The sequence below is a fragment of the Brachypodium distachyon genome, chromosome 3 (genome assembly GCF_000005505.3).
Source record: "Brachypodium distachyon strain Bd21 chromosome 3, Brachypodium_distachyon_v3.0, whole genome shotgun sequence".
Taxonomy (NCBI): Eukaryota; Viridiplantae; Streptophyta; class Magnoliopsida; order Poales; family Poaceae; genus Brachypodium; species Brachypodium distachyon.
This window is the reverse complement of record NC_016133.3, coordinates 3,507,315-3,523,103: the sequence shown is the minus strand read 5'-3', so window position 1 is coordinate 3,523,103 and position 15,789 is coordinate 3,507,315. Positions and strand designations below refer to the sequence as shown.

Genomic DNA, 15,789 nt, shown 5'->3' with positions numbered 1-15,789 from the left:
AAGACCCCACGCCACCAAACACCAAAAGACAAATCCCACCATCCCGCCACCACTAAAACCCCAACGCCCACGTGGCGCCATCTCCTCCCTTTATTACCCACAGCCCCACGCCTCCCATAACCCCGATCCACTACGCGTCCAGACGAAACGCGCCATCGACATGCCGCCCCCTGCGACTACCGCCGCCCCCGCCGCCGCGGCGGTGACGCCGGAGCACGCGAGGCCTCCCCGCCGCGTGGCCCGCGTCAACCCGCGGAGCGACCGCTTCAGCGCGCTCTCCTTCCACCACGTGGAGCTCTGGTGCGCGGACGCCGCCTCCGCCGCGGGCCGCTTCTCCTTCGCGCTCGGCGCGCCGCCCGCCGCCCGCTCCGACCTCTCCACGGGGAACTCCGCGCACGCCTCCATCCTCCTCCGCTCGGGATCCCTCGCCTTCCTCTTCACCGCCCCATACGCCCCCTCCCCCGCATCCGATTCCGCCGCCTCCATCCCCTCCTTCTCCGCCTCCGCCGCGCGCCAGTTCACCGCCGACCACGGCGGCCTGGCCGTGCGCGCCGTCGCCCTCCGCGTCTCCTCCGCCTCCGACGCCTTCCACGCCAGCGTCTCCGCCGGCGCGCGCCCCTCCTTCCCACCCGCCGACCTCGGCCAGGGCTTCGCGCTCGCCGAAGTCGAGCTCTACGGCGACGTCGTTCTCCGCTTCATCAGCCACCCCGACGAAAACACCGAAATCCCCTTCCTCCCAGGTTTCGAATCCGTCAGCAACCCCGGCGCGTCCACCTACGGGCTCACGCGGTTCGACCACGTGGTGGGCAACGTGCCGTCCCTCGCCCCCGTCGCCGCCTACATCGCCGGCTTCACCGGGTTCCACGAGTTCGCCGAGTTCACGGCCGAGGACGTGGGCACGGCCGACTCCGGGCTCAACTCGGTGGTGCTCGCCAACAACTCGGAGCGGGTGCTGCTGCCGCTCAACGAGCCCGTGCACGGCACCAAGCGCCGCAGCCAGATCCAGACGTACCTCGACCACCACGGCGGGCCCGGCGTGCAGCACATCGCGCTCGCCAGCGACGACGTGCTCAGGACGCTCAGGGAGATGCGCGCGCGCTCCGCCATGGGCGGCTTCGAGTTCCTCGCGCCGCCGCCGCCTAATTACTACGACGGCGTGCGGCGACGCGCAGGGGATGTGCTCTCCGAGGCGCAGATTAAGGAATGCCAGGAGCTTGGGGTGCTCGTCGACAGGGATGACCAAGGGGTGCTGCTCCAGATCTTCACCAAGCCAGTCGGGGACAGGTGAAAGCACAACCTTTAAAGCCTTTTCCACTGTGATTTTGGGTTCTGCTTTACATGAACCGTATGACAGTGGATGACATGCCCCTACTGAAACTCTTTCTAGTGCTATGATGGTATGATAGTGAGTGTCAATCCTATTGAAACTCTTTTCGTGCATCCATGCATATGCAGCTTTAGGAAGATTGAGACACCTAAAAGGGGAATAAAGCTCCCTGTGCATATTCAATTAGTTAGTGACAAGCCAATTTATCCCAGTCACCAATTTGTGGCATGGTGTGATACAGGTTAGCATAGACAGTTATGTACACAAGTGTAGGTTCAGATAGAACTATTGCGTAATCTGTAAATTTGAGTTCCAGTGCTCTAGTAACTTCTGACTGTAATCTTCGCTACCGTTGTCTACTTCCTGTGATCCCAAATCTAACTGCATCAGCTATTATTGTTCAGGCCAACGTTGTTCCTGGAGATGATCCAAAGGATCGGGTGCATGGAGAAGGACGAGATCGGACAAGAGCAACAGAAGGGTGGCTGCGGCGGGTTTGGCAAGGGCAACTTCTCGGAGCTGTTCAGGTCCATCGAAGAGTATGAGAAATCCCTTGAAGCCAAGCAATCTGCTGTAGTTCAGGAATCCTAGGATACAAGCTGGAGCTGGAGAGATGCTGTACTTCGTACCATGGAGCAAAACGAAACAATGTTCTTTGTAATGTGGGAAGCACAAATCTGTGGATGTTATAATTGGTGAAGCTGGAGACAGATGTATCCTATGTATGATGAGTGTAATACTCCGTAGATGGTAGACAGGGTCCCGGGGCTCACACAGAAGAACATAATGTATTGTTGCCATTGTTGTACAATCTTGCTTGCAAGTAAAATAAAGAAGAATCATACTGGGGATCTGTCCTCGGAATGCTTGTAATCTCTTGGTGCCATTTTTCCTTTAGCAAAAGGCAGTGGCCATGTACTTCTCCGGAGTAAAACTGTGGGCAGAACTACACCAAATTGCATTCAGCAACCTGAGAGAATCACAAGATCAGAAAAGGGTAGGGCTATCTAGCCTTGGTAGAAGACATCACTCATGTGAATGTTCAATTGCATTGCACAAGTCACCAGTTAACCATATGACATCTTATAGAAGGTGCTTTATACAGAGTAACACATATTCAGGAAATAAGGAGGTGCTACGTTTCAGTGGAATCCTACATCAGAATAATAAAAAAGCATGAATGGTGCATGTACCATACAATTGAGCCCTCTGCTATGTATGCTTGAAGACTATGTACAAATAGAGCGACATAGAAATATATGAAAGCACACCTCAATTTCAGGAGCAAAACAACCTAGAGAACATGTAAGCATGGCAGCCCTGCAGTGCGTCAAGCAGTGGCGCGGTCTGTGATGCTTCTGAGACATCACGGTCCCTCCATTTCTGCACCATCTTCTCCGCATCTGGCGCAACCTGGTGCTGCAGCACAGAAGCAGCAAGCGGGCCGATCAAATTGAGCCTTGTCGCGGCGGAGATCACATCCCGCATTGTCACAAACATGTAGGCACGCTGTGTTGTCTCGCAGTCAAATCCAACCAACCCGCATATCAAACCGAATAACGGCGCATGGTGAAACGACACGCTTGTGGAACCGAGGAAATTCTTCCGGAGATCCTGAAGTGAGTGAATCTCGGTGAAGACAGAGGCGGCCACCCTCAACAGAGCCGATCCTTGCGATGTCGACGCCTTCCTGCCGACTTCGTTCGTCAGCGTAGCTTCCAGCAGCTGATCTAGCTTGACCCATGTCGTGGCATCAGGAGACTTACTTGCACAGTACACAAATGGGAGCAATAGGCTGCCAATGTTCTCCAGGGCCTGGAGGAGAAATAACCTCAGGTCTTCTGGGTTGTTCACTATGCGCGACTGCATAGCAGCTTCGAGGCCGCAGGAGTGTGCGAAACCCCCTGTGGGAAGAATGGAGTCCAGTAGCTGCCACTGGCTCCAGAACAATTGCTGATTCATGCTTGATGCAGTGGCAAGCACTTCAGTCATTGGAGAATCTGCCGCATCGTCCAGTCTCATCTTTTTCAAAGCGGTGTGATCCCGTTCCATGAGTATCAACGGCAATAGATTGACCAATCTTCAGTACTGAGAAAAGTAAACTTTTCCTGGCACCTGGTATGGGTGAATTCGTCAGTTTAGTCGTTCGGAGATCCAAACAGGACCGAGGTCACTGCTTGGCATTTCATCGAAGACCACGAGGGCGTCGATCTGACGGCTAGAACGCAGGCGGTTTCAGCTAAGAAAATCGAGGGGTGGAGCAAAATCAGGCATACCTTTCGACGCGGAAGCTCTCGCGAAGCAATTCGCGGTGTATCTCCTGCACTCCGAGAGGCCGGAAACTTTCTGCTTTGGGCTACGAAACCCGTTGACTCTCTCAGTTGTTCGAAGCCTCGAACACTCTGCGAGGGGGGAGCGAATCATAGAAGGGTCTCGCCCCGGTACTGGTTTTTTTTTTAGGCAGTTCGTCCAGGTTGGGCCACGCTCATTCTCATTCCCTCTTGGCCCACGGACATCGCGAGCCTCCAACTTGAAGCGCCACTAAACCCATGCCTCGGCCTTATTGTCCACGAACGGTACGCTCGGCCCATTAATAAAACTGCTTGAATCGATTGTACGATTCATTCCCCAAAAAAAAATTAAAATTTGCCTGAGTCATTACTGATGCCAGTCGCTAGCCATCGCAAGTTGACTTTTTGCGTTCTCCGTCTGAGCCTTGTTTAGACATGTTTGCCATTGCGGTGAATTATCATAATTTTTTTTATTTGTTTTCTTTTGCTATTTTCGTGTTTGGTAAAAAAAAAATCATGTTTTCATGTGTATTTTTTCACATCAGATAATAAAATAAGTTAAACGCCGCTGAGTTCTTAACACTTTTTCTTTTGCTCGTAGAGGCTGTTAAACTATGCTGAGTGTGAAACTGTAGAACGTTGATTCTGTAATTGTGGTGCTAGCATTTGTTTCCTGCTAGTGCGTCAAACTGGATGCCCTTCCTTCATTCCTCCTAATAATCACTTAAGGACTTGTTACACTTAACGAAAATGGGGCTAAGCAAATTTTACTTTTCAGTATTAAGGAGTAGCACTTTCTTTCCCTTACATGAGTGTAAAAGAATACTGTACTCTCCTTTCTTTTTACCAAGAAAGATTACTGTACTTCTGTTTTGAGCTAAACAAGTAGCACGAAGTACTTTGTAATCGTTGGGGCGAACACACACGTGGACCAGTTATTGAATCGAGGTGTGACCGTGTGAGGCCGGGCCGGTGGCTGCTTTTACTCTGCGCTGCGGCGGCCCACATTTCGTCGTTCTTGTGTCCTTGATAATTCCAGGCGGGGGCAAAAGGCGTGCAGCGGCAGCGCCTTCAGAATTGAAATTTTGAATCCTCGAACCACGAACCCTCCTTCTCCCCCTCTTTGAATTTCCCTTTCCTTCTGTCCCTACCGCCGCCCAGCAGCTCGCAGGGTCGGGATGGGGTGCGTGTCGTCGACGTTCCTGGAGGACGACGAGCGCCGGATCATCGGCGTCTCCGCCTCGTCTGCCTCCCATGTTGTGTCCCTCACCTCCTCCACCTACGGCATCCTCGCCACCCTCGCCGCCGCCGACCCTAAATCCCCTTCTCGTCCAGTTCATACAACTCCTCCTCCTCCTCCCCCGCCGCCGCCTCCTCCGCTCTCCTGCAGATCCAGACCAGCACCACCCCCGGAGGCGCAAGCGGACTCGGATGAGGCGGAGGTCATCAACTCGTGGGAGCTCATGGCCGGCCTCCTCGATCCTTCCACCCCGGCCAAGAGCAAGTCCAGCTCCCCCCGCGTCACCCCCAACTCCGGCTGCTGCTCCAGGGACGACAGGGAGAAAGCCCGCCCGCCCCGCTGCATCCGCTTCCCGCTCCGCCCCATCGACGGCAACAGCAACAACACATCCTCCGCCGCCGCTCGCCTTCCTCGCCCGCCGCCTGTAGCGGCGGCGGCGGCGGCGGAGCGGTGCCCGCCGGGAGGCGCGCACTGCGCGGTGCTGTACACGACGACGCTGCGCGGGGTGCGGGCAACCTTCGAGGCCTGCAACGCCGTGCGCGCCGCACTGCACTCCCACGGCGTCGCCTTCCGGGAGCGGGACGTCTCCATGGACCGCGGCTTCCGGGACGAGCTCAGGGCGCTCCTCCTCTCCCTCCCCACCGCGCGCGGCCAGGGCCAGGCGGCGGCGGCGGCGGTGCCTCGGCTGTTCGTGCGCGGGCGGCACGTGGGCGGCGCGGAGGAGGTGGCGCGGCTGGACGAGGAAGGCGCGCTGGCGCCGCTGCTGGAGGGCCTCCCCCGCGCGCGGCCCGGCGGGTGGTGCTGCGACGGGTGCGGCGGGATGAGGTTCCTGCCATGCTTCGAGTGCTCCGGCAGCCGCAAGGTGGTCGTCGTGTCCGGCGCCGGTGGCGTGGACGGGAAGAGGAACGGGCGCGGAGGCAGCAGGGGCGTCGTGCTCCGCTGCGGCGAGTGCAACGAGAACGGCCTCGTGCTCTGCCCCATCTGCTCCTGATCAAACCTCCAAAAAATTCCAGCTTCCCCAGTTTACATGAGGCGAGGTCTATCACCAAGAAATTTCTGCCAGATGCTGGCTGTGATAGAAACTGTGCTGGGTGCCTGGGTCGAGTAATCATCGTTTTGAACATTGCATGCGTGAAATGTTCCCTGGAATGTTGAATGGAATTGGCAGCGCTCCTGCCTTTGTTTCTTGTATTGAAAAAAAAATGTTGGATGGAATGAGATGCTGTTTAGCTCCTACTCCTACTTGCCTTCATTAACGAAGCAAATGCAACAACGAGAATGGAAGTGGAACTTGCACCTATTCAATCTAGTGTGGTATTTCAATTCGATTTTGGGGTCAAGATGCTGCAATGAACTACATTTCGTCGTGAGATGCGCTATCATTCAACAGCAAAAAAAACATGCGTATCTTCCTTGTCACACTGCAAAAGTATAACAACCAGAAAGTCAAGTTCTCTGTTACAAACTGCAAAAAACAGTATCTGAACATATTAATCAAAACAAATTGGTAGAACCAACATACGCTTGTACTTGCATCGCACATAATGCTTGAGTTTGTATCTCACCAAGGACAACACAAATAATTCAGCTTGGTCTTTCTTCAGAAGAGAAGGCTTTGGAGACCAGCAGCTCGTTTCCAGCGATGAGGATGGACTGAGGACAACTTGCTTGCTCAAAGGGTTCACACGCCTGGTCAGGGAAGGCAGTTGTAGCTGGGCATCTGTCTGATATCATCAAACTGAGAGCAGCTTCCAAGCAAATCTTCAGAGCCCGGCCACAGCTACAGGGGAGAACAGGGCGCGAAGATTGGACACCTTCAGGCTTCAGTACACCATCCCTGGGAATTCAGACCCAGCACTGTTTGATTTGGTACTCTCTTGCATCTCTTCCTTGTAAATAATCTTCCATTTCTTGACTGTGCATAGGATCAGCCAGCAGACTTGGTTTAGTATCAAGCCATCTGGCATTGTTGAAACTGTTTCTGATTTTCCACAAGCAGCACCAAAGAACAGCAGCAGAAACAGAGTTCATGGCGGCATGTCGTCTGTTGGAATTCAGTATGTAACAATAGATTTCATTAAAAAAAAATCCTCAGTGCACATAAAAAAGCCCTCAAAATGATTCAGAATAGGACACGGAACACGGCTGTCTTTCACTAATTCTGTTTAGCATTGACAAATTCTTGAAGCTCTACACAATTTGGTTCAGTAATCTGATCTGAGCAATGGCATGTGGACACTTATTCAGTCAAATGAGACTTCTATTAGTCAGACACTCGACTATGCTAACATATGAGCAACACCTTGCCTTGCAGCTTCAAGAATGCTACTCGGCTTGTATTTACTGGCATGTCCGTCAACCATGAATACACAGTCACAAACAAGGTATCATGATATGATTTATTACATGGAGCAATAAAGAAGAAACTTGTGCTGCACTTGCCACATCACGACTCGCGAGTGGCAATCTGAATGATTGAGAGCGGCATCAAACGTCCAGGAAAAAATATTCTTAATGGGCAATATTTTTTTCAATCACAAAACAAGATTTTTATAAAAATTGCGTGTCCACTTAGCTTGGACAGCAAAACCCCTAAAACCCTCAAGGAACTGTTTGTACAGCAGTCATCCTAAACGATCCTCCAGCCATCTCTGGCGAACCGAACAATCCACTTAAACAAGTACTCTCTCTGACGGAGGGAGTACAACTGCCTCAAACAAACCAAACGACGATGCATTCCCAATTTTCGTCGGTTACCATGTCTTTGGCTTAGCAAACAGAATTCTAAAAAAGTAGTACTCCCCCTCAAACAAGTGCATTCTCAATTTACTGCCTCAAACCCCCTACCCCTTTACCTCAGGATTGTCAGGATTGACTCCCCAACAAGGTACAAGACGACCATTAGAGCAACTCCAACCGGCCCCTCTAAACGGCCCCCTAAACGGCCTTGGGGGGCGCCGGCGCCAAAAAACCCACCCAGCCGGTCTCTCCAATTTGTTTTTTCATCCACCGCAGCCCAAAAAGTTAGGCGGGGGGGGGGGGGGGTGTGGCGGCGAGCGGGGGCGCCGGCGCAAAGCGTTATTGCGGCGGGCCCGCCTTGTCAGTGACCAATTAATCGCCCCACCGGTTTCTCACCGGCCCCTCCTCGGCTCTCGAGTGGATTTTAATGGCGGTACCCCGCCGGTTGCCACGCGGCCGCGTTTATCGCCGTGTTCACACGCCCATCGGTTCGCATTCCGGCAATATAAAAAGGGCGACCACCGACGGTACTCGGCATTCTCCTCTTGGCGCCTCCTCTCCTCCCTCCCCGCCAGGAGACACCCCCGCCAGCACCGGTATGGCGGCTCCGGCGCGTCCCGCTCCCCCGGCTCCGGCTCTTCCCGCAGCGCCTCCTCGCCGGCACTGCGCATCAAGGAGGAGCCGGGGGGGGGGGGTCCGGAGCCGCCTCGCGGCCATCTGCGCCTAGTCCGGCCAAAGCCGGAACCGTAGTGCGCGCCGGTGTCGGAGTACGAGCGCCTGGCGCTCGAATGGCGCTAGGACAGCGACCTCGAGGATTTCCCGAGGCACTGGGCGGCGGAGCGCACCAGCGAGCGCGAGGCCGAGGAGGCAAAACGCCTCAGCCTCGCCATGACGGACGCCGAGGCGTTGGCGTGGAGCACCAAGGAGGCGGCCGAGAAGAAGAAGGCGAGGGAGAGGCCGGCGCCGGAGGTGAAGGTGGAGTCGATCGATATCGACTCCGACGAGGCCTACCTCGCCTACTTTAGCGACCTCGACGACTAGGCGGCCGTTTTTTTTAATTTAGAATTATGTAATAAAAAACTTTATGTTTAATTAAATTTTATCGATTTTAGTTAAATTTTGCCAAATTTAGCTAAATTTTGCCGAAATTCAATTTTTGGGGGAGTTTGTATTGGGGGTCGCGGCTAGATAACGGCGAAACCCTAAAGAAAATTCCACTGGCACCCCCCAAACGGCCTAAAAAACGGCTGCGCCGGACGCCAAATGGGAGGCGCGGCTGGAAATGCTCTTAGATATATCTTCCTTCCTTAAGCCGGGAACCCTCTATTTCGAACTGAACCCCAAATTCCCAAAGAAAGCCCTACATCCAACCACGAAACACCCGGCAACTGTTCCGCATCCATCCCTGCAAGTGCAAGCAGATTGATGAGACCCATTGCCGCCACCTCCTTACCAACGTGTCATCTCCTCCCTGAATCAGCCACGCCATGTGCACGGGATGCCGTTGGAAACGATACATGCAGCAGCAGCCAGCAGCCAGAGACCATCATGGTCTGCCTGCCTTCGGCACTTTGACTGCATGGGCACCCTCCTTCAATGTAGGCTGCTGCATCCTCTGCATAGCCAAGAGCCAACATACCACCACGCACATGACCTGATGCAAGGAAAATAAAATAAAAAGGGTTTCTATCAGTAGCAAGCAGTAAACTCTCTTCTCAGGAACCAATGCAGGCAATCCTTTCCATTTCCTCCCGTTTTTTGCATTTTTCTTGCAGCTGGAAGGTGGAGGAGCTGTGGGGAAACTGCCCTGGTGGTGCTGTGCTCACCATGTGACATTCAAGACTTTTTTCTGCCCTCCACACTGCCAAGTTGGATACAAAAGAAATGAGTTGATTCTGTCCTTGCATTGCATTTGAGAGAAATATTATAAGAGCTTGGCATTGATTGTGTATCTGCCATTCCTGTTCAAACCTGGAAAAATAGGCACCTGCTTACTTTATGTTTTGTATCGGATGCTTAGTTTGTTTTGGCAGGAGATCCAAGCACAGTTTGACATTGGTCCTGTCACAATCATTAGTATGACCAAATCGTCATCAAAATGATAATGTAAGATTAGTTGGTTAATGACAGGTGGGCTGCGAGTGGGACACTAGTGAATCTTCCTTCCTGTGAGCTAAGCCACCGTTAAGCAGCAGTTGGTAGTTGAACGCACTTCAATATCTCTGCACATGGTGATGCTTCTGCATAGTTGTATAATCCCATGAATTAGCCCACATTTCTAAAACCATGCATTTTGTGTTCCCATGTTTCAATGGCGGTGCAATGCATCTGAAGTTTCAGGGAAACCTGCGTACTGGAATTAGGTACATACATCTTATTTCTTTGATCTTGGTGCTGCCCGTAGCCAGGTCAACTAGGTGAGCAACATTGCATCAAATGTTTTTTTTAGAGTTTTGTTTACTTTCAGCAAAAGAAATAGGCCCACTCTTTTACGTATTCGGCAAATTTTCGTATCGATTTTGGCGAAAAAGTTCCTGCTCTGCTTTGCCATTTGTCCTACAATTTATTTCGGTGGTCAATTTGATCGCCTTTGCTTCAGGGGGACTTGACATTGATGTTCCATAGCTTGATGTGGTAGCCAGAAAATGAAAACCGAAAGTAACCAATATTTGCTTCTCCTCCTGTTTTCAGTTGTGCCAAACCATACCGTCCTTCTCATGACAGCCTGACGATCATTGAAGTGTTTCCCCAACACAAGACTGCAGTTTCTGCAGGATGCTTCTTTCTTTACATGCCTCTGTCATACCCATAAATATCTCTAATAAGCCAAGATGTTAATCCAGTATTCCAGTGGGAATGTGACAGTAAAGTTTCTATACACCGTACAAAGAAACCCAAAAGAACCCAGTGAGTGACGCAAATGAACAAAATCTTCTATGCAATCATAATGTGCTCCATAACAGCACCGTTGAAAACAATCATCAAAATGATGAACAATCCTCTGTAACCGACGAGCCAGAGACACGGAGAGTGCAATTCCGATTCAGGCTGCAGTTTTTTCTGAAAACTCAGCCTGCCTGAACATTATCATCTTACACCAGATCAGCAGTACAAACACTACATGTATATAGCTTGTCTTGATGTCAATAAAAGTGCAATTTCACAGTTGGCTCAGTGGACATGTGAATCTATCTTTGGGAGATTCTGCTTCACCCAGTATCTTTGCTAACTTTGCCCGGACCACCAAAATCGCTTGCCATCACAGCTTGCACCAGTGTCAACTCCAAAAATATGCAATGCGGCAAATCAGATCAGAGGATAATGTTTCGATTGCTCGTTTGATTTTCAAATATCTCCTAAACTATCTCCCGTAAAATGCCGATAAATCTCATCTTACACGGATCTGCACGATGTGAATCGAAATGGATAGAGAAGATGGAGAAATGACACATTGACACCAAATAACGTACCGCTAAATGTTACTACTAGCTCCAGTAACAATATGGCATTGAAACCAGCCTCAGGATAACATGTATGGTTAAACACTGAATACCTCAAAATCCCTAGCACAACACAAACTCAGACTCACTCTCAACTCCTCACACACTGAAAGTCCTAGAACTAGAAGGGGGCGAAAAAGGAACACCCAGTAGTTCTTCGCATTCAGCTACTAATGCCTGCAGTAAAACCAAAAAAAAAGTTACTACAAAGCTGTAGGCTAGGAGGAATCGCCAAAATCCCCATCCTGTCCTCGCTTCCATCAGCCAGCTACTCTTGCTCTTCCTCGGCCTGCCTCTGTATGTACAACCGCAATTCTGCCCAGCGCCCGCCCATGGGGATGAATAAAATCTGTCAGAAGGGGGAACAATCAAGGGCAGAATCTCCAGCGGCAGGCGAGGAAGGGCGGCGCCGCCTAGCACTCGGCGGCGAAGGGCTCTTCGTCGGAGGAGGATAGGCGGAGGAGGAGGCGGCGGAAGTCGGCGACGGGGCAGGGGATGCGGAGCGCGCCGGGGTGGCCGTAGCCGTACTCCTGGGCGGCGCGCCGGAGCAGCGCCGCGAAGGCAGGGCGGCCGAGGAGGTCCGCGCGCACCGCGAACCGCTCCACGGGCCCGCCCTCCTCGCCGACGCACACCGGCACGTGGCCCTGCGGCACCCGCGCGCCGCCGCCGCCGCCGCCGGCCGAGGACGGCGCCTGCTTCGCCGGGCGGAGCTGGCGGTACGCCGTGGCGGCGGAGGAGGAGTCGGCCGCGGCGACGCGCGAGAGTCGTCTGAAGAGGCGCTTCATGGCGCTGGGGGGACCGCGGCGGCGAGGAGGAAAGGGGAGTGCTTGGCGTTTGGGAAGGAGAGAGCAAGGGTCGGGGCGTTTGTTTGCAGTAGACTACAGGTACTGTGTGGGGGTTGGGGATGGTACCCTGCTTTATAGGGTAGAGGGGCTAGTGCTCCCTGCCACTTTTCTCTGCCTTTTCTCCTTGGTGCTATTATTTTTTCCAAACATTATATATATTGCTTGCTATGCACACACAGCTGGATGAGATTTAGTTAACATGTTTTAAAACTAGAATCACAATTATTATTTTTGAGAGAAGGGCGCGGGCTCGACGGCGAGGAGGCCGGGCCAGTTTGATTTTCGTAGATATCATAGATTCAGTTGCCATGTTTTAAAATTAAAATCGCACGCTTGTGATATCTTTGATTCAGTTACCATGTTTTAAAATTAAAATTAGAATCACGATTTTCTCCTTGCCACATTGCTTGCTATCAAACCGCAAATACTCTACGCGTGCGATATCTATGATTTTCGTCCAGCTCACGCCTGAGATCCAATATTTTTTTACTGGGATCCTGCCACAACGGTTTGCATATGCGTGCGTGGCTGCTAGGACGCTACGCTCGTTAATGCGATTAGTGGATAGAAATACTTGAGTGGGAGTGGGGGCATGCTCGATCGCGCGATCTCCCGTGAGGGAAATCTTCTTGATACGCAGCCTTGTTCTTTGAAAATAAAGTTGCACGCACTTGTTCTCTTTCCAAAGAAAGGATCATTTACACATGCGGTTTTTATGCATCATGAAGAGGAGGATGATTTTGAGCATCACATGTGGAACACGAAATTGTTAGGGTCTTATTACTCTCTCAGTTCTCTATTAGAGGGCGGGTACTTTTTTCTTCTTCTTCTTTTTCTTCTTGCACCTTTTTGCATCAAACGATGAATGACATATCCTAGTGCGTTTCTTTCCAAAATACCCCTCTAAACCACCGTCCATGAAATCAACCCGCAATTACTCCGCGCGCGTAACATCTTATGTTTCGTCCAACCCATGCCTAAGATATTATATCTAGCCGTGTTTTGCCTGCGACCCAGCGACGAATACGCGCAAGACGGCTTTTACGTATGCATGCATGGTTGCTAGGACGCCGGGGTCGTAAATGCGATTAGGGGATGGAAATACTCGAGTGGGAGTGGGGGGCATGCTCTATCGTGCGATCCGCCGTGAGAAAAATCTTCTCGATACACAACCTCGGTCTTCGCAAGAAAATAAGTCGCACGTGCTGTTTTGTCTTTTAAAAAAAAAGACCATGTACACGTATACAATTTAAGTAATGTTGAATTGTACAAATAATATAGGTAATGTTGAATTGTATAAATTCTTATGCAAATCCACGTCACTTATTTTGAAACGGAGGAAGAAAGTATTTTGGACCCACGAACACTTGCAGCGCAAGCCTGCCGAGTAGAAGAGGAGAAGGGAAGGACGTGCAGGGTGCGTGCAGCAATTTAAGCGTGGAGGGGGTGCCCGAGCCGAGCGGAGGCGAAGGGCAGTGTGGAGGGTACGGCGGGGTGGTACCGATAGTGTACCCGGCGGGTACAGGGAGACAAAAAGGCGGTGCACCGGACCCCATCGTGTCCACCACCCCTTCTTTAAACTCACTCGCCACCCAGGTACGGTTGGTCTCACAGCACACGAGCCAAAGTGCCAGACCTCGAGCCCGAGCCCGGCCGACCGATGCGACCCGGTCGCAAGTGGGGTGATGTGGACCCGCTGCCGTCAGCCGGGGCAATCGCGCGCTCGTGCCCGGCCGGGGCCGTGCGGCTTCCGTAGTCCGGCTCGTACGGAATGGTCAGCCGACCGCGACAGCCACGACCGACCGAGCTTATGCATGCACGCAAAAGGCTTCTCCTCCCTCCTTTTTCACCCAGCTGGCACGACAGCGACGTGCCCGTAGCGCGTAGCAGGCTCCATCCACAACTTGGAAAAATACCGTACTCCACCGTACTCCCTTGCTAGCTAGGCTGCCATACGGGCGGTTCCCAAAATTCTGCTGTCTATTTTGGCCCTTGGAAATTAAAAAGAAGGCGAAAATGTCATTTTGTTAGAGGATTTTATTTTTCTTGTCTTCCTTTCCAGTGTACGAGTACTCTATACGCTCCTCCTTGCGTAGCGTGTATTCTCGGGTAGATCTTCGTGAATACGCTCGACGGGTGCTAGCTGCCTGCTGGTCCTGGTTGAATTGGGGGCAACTGCGTACGTGTAGAGCTTGTTCTGGGCAGGCATCTGGCATTTTTACTTACGTGTGGGTATCGCCAGTGTAGGTTGCCTGTCCCAAACTGGAACAGAGGGCCTCTCTGTATCTTGCCGGGGACGAGATCGAGCTACTAGCACCTGAAATCTTGGATTCGCTATGCATGGGTTTGCATGCATGCACGGGAGATTATTACAGGCAAAGAGAGTCGTGGGATTGACTAACGGATTTTCTTATCTTCCGTAACTTGTCGTGATTTTAGTGTAATGGCCCTATACTTGAGATCGAGCGCAGGGTGCGGTCCGTACTCCGTACGTACGGTGGGGATCTATCCCCCGACATGCATGGTGGCCCATCTGGCCATCTCCCAGCAATATTGATCAGGAATTGAAAGCGCTCAGCTGCATGCATGCGAGAGACGATGCATGCTTTACCTCCCAACCGTTCCGTACATCCTGTACGTCCCTTTGTTGCATGGATTGTTAATTGCGAGAGGGCAAAGGACCCCAAAAGCTCGGACCGGATATTTATTTATTTTGAGGAAAAGTTCAGTGGCCGGGGGAGTACTCCATCTAGCTGGAGCATATATACAAATGCTCCTCCGTGTAGCGCACTCATATCTCATGGACCGGTACGTCAATCGAACTATGGAGCCGTTTTAATTTATTTTTCGTCTCGCAGAAAAAAAAGAAGAGAGGCTAGTAGCTAGTAGACACAGGACAGCTGTAGTGGATGCCGCGTTCGAGTGAGTGAGGAGGAAAAAAAGAGAAGAGCCATTGACGATGCGCGGTGCTGAACTACTGTTGCACATAATTTCTTCTACACGTTTGTGACCAAGTCCACGTACATTGGGCCCTAGCTAGCCAGGTGTAGTGAACGGTGCACAGTGCGTACACACGTAAAAGTAAAAACTGCCGCTTTTTCTGTCGATCGAGTTTGAGATCTATAGCTCGCTCCCTCGTTGATTATCACGGTCGGTTTTCTTGGCGTGTTCGATCTTGGTCGGATCCATCTGCGGTCCGACCGACCGACCGTCCGGCCTAGCTTCTAACGCAAACAGAAACAGGGACACAAATGGAGCTGCCGATCGAGTATACGTACGGCACGCATATCTTCGGACCTCCAAAGGAAAGGTACGGAGTATGTCCTCCACAGACACGGACAATTGCTTCGATTCTGATGGATGAATCGAGTGAGAAAGGCACCACCACATGCAGGCAGTATGTTAAACGACACGCATCTTAAGTACAATCCTCAGGCAGTTTTGGCTCTCAACATTGGAGCTACGTACTCCCTTAGTCAAAGCCGGGGTCGAGTTTGCCTTCTAGAGGGACCTGCTTGAAAATCTCGATCGACTATCTCTTGTTCCCGCGCACACAGATCTGATGGGGAGAGATGGAGATGGACCAAGGCCCAGTTTGATTTTCACGGTGGAGTGAAGGCGATAGCCCGCAGTACATCTATACGTGTCTTTTGATCTTTCTTCAGGTTCTACTTCCTTTTCCACGTCTTGTACAACTCCAATTCCGACGCAACGTTCAGAATAATCAATGGGGCATCGGAAGGGTGGCGCACCGCTTAACCCATTGGGGGTCCTCCCGTAGGTGGAAGCAAACACGATCCAGTGCTGTCTGTACGTGACATGCAAGGAGAACTACTCCGGTGTTAAA

At 51.9% G+C, this 15,789-nt stretch overlaps 4 protein-coding genes across 4 annotated transcripts; 2 read left to right on the top strand and 2 right to left on the bottom strand.

Annotated features, from left to right (window-relative positions):
* The first annotated feature begins 40 nt into the window (after positions 1–40).
* LOC100841334 (4-hydroxyphenylpyruvate dioxygenase) lies at positions 41–2,200 on the top strand. The gene is made up of 2 exons (XM_003569953.3): positions 41–1,284; positions 1,732–2,200. Exons 1-2 carry the CDS (start codon positions 161–163, stop codon positions 1,916–1,918), a joined length of 1,311 nt encoding a protein of 436 aa, XP_003570001.1. The 5' UTR covers positions 41–160; the 3' UTR covers positions 1,919–2,200.
* LOC100846509 (urease accessory protein F) lies at positions 2,051–3,761 on the bottom strand. Its single transcript, XM_003569969.4, has 3 exons — positions 3,604–3,761; positions 2,599–3,442; positions 2,051–2,297 (listed from the first exon to the last, which is right to left on the bottom strand). The coding sequence occupies exon 2, from the start codon at positions 3,377–3,379 to the stop codon at positions 2,606–2,608; it is 774 nt and encodes a 257-aa protein (XP_003570017.1). The 5' UTR covers positions 3,380–3,442; positions 3,604–3,761; the 3' UTR covers positions 2,051–2,297; positions 2,599–2,605.
* Positions 3,762–4,632: 871 nt separating this feature from the next.
* On the top strand, positions 4,633–6,163 carry LOC100845803 (uncharacterized protein At5g39865). Its single transcript, XM_014900378.2, has one exon. The coding sequence runs from the start codon at positions 4,797–4,799 to the stop codon at positions 5,847–5,849; it is 1,053 nt and encodes a 350-aa protein (XP_014755864.1). The 5' UTR covers positions 4,633–4,796; the 3' UTR covers positions 5,850–6,163.
* A 4,838-nt stretch (positions 6,164–11,001) lies between these two features.
* Positions 11,002–11,982, bottom strand: LOC100838791 (auxin-responsive protein SAUR71). Its single transcript, XM_010235565.2, has one exon. The coding sequence runs from the start codon at positions 11,880–11,882 to the stop codon at positions 11,511–11,513; it is 372 nt and encodes a 123-aa protein (XP_010233867.1). The 5' UTR covers positions 11,883–11,982; the 3' UTR covers positions 11,002–11,510.
* Between the last annotated feature and the right edge of the window lie 3,807 nt (positions 11,983–15,789).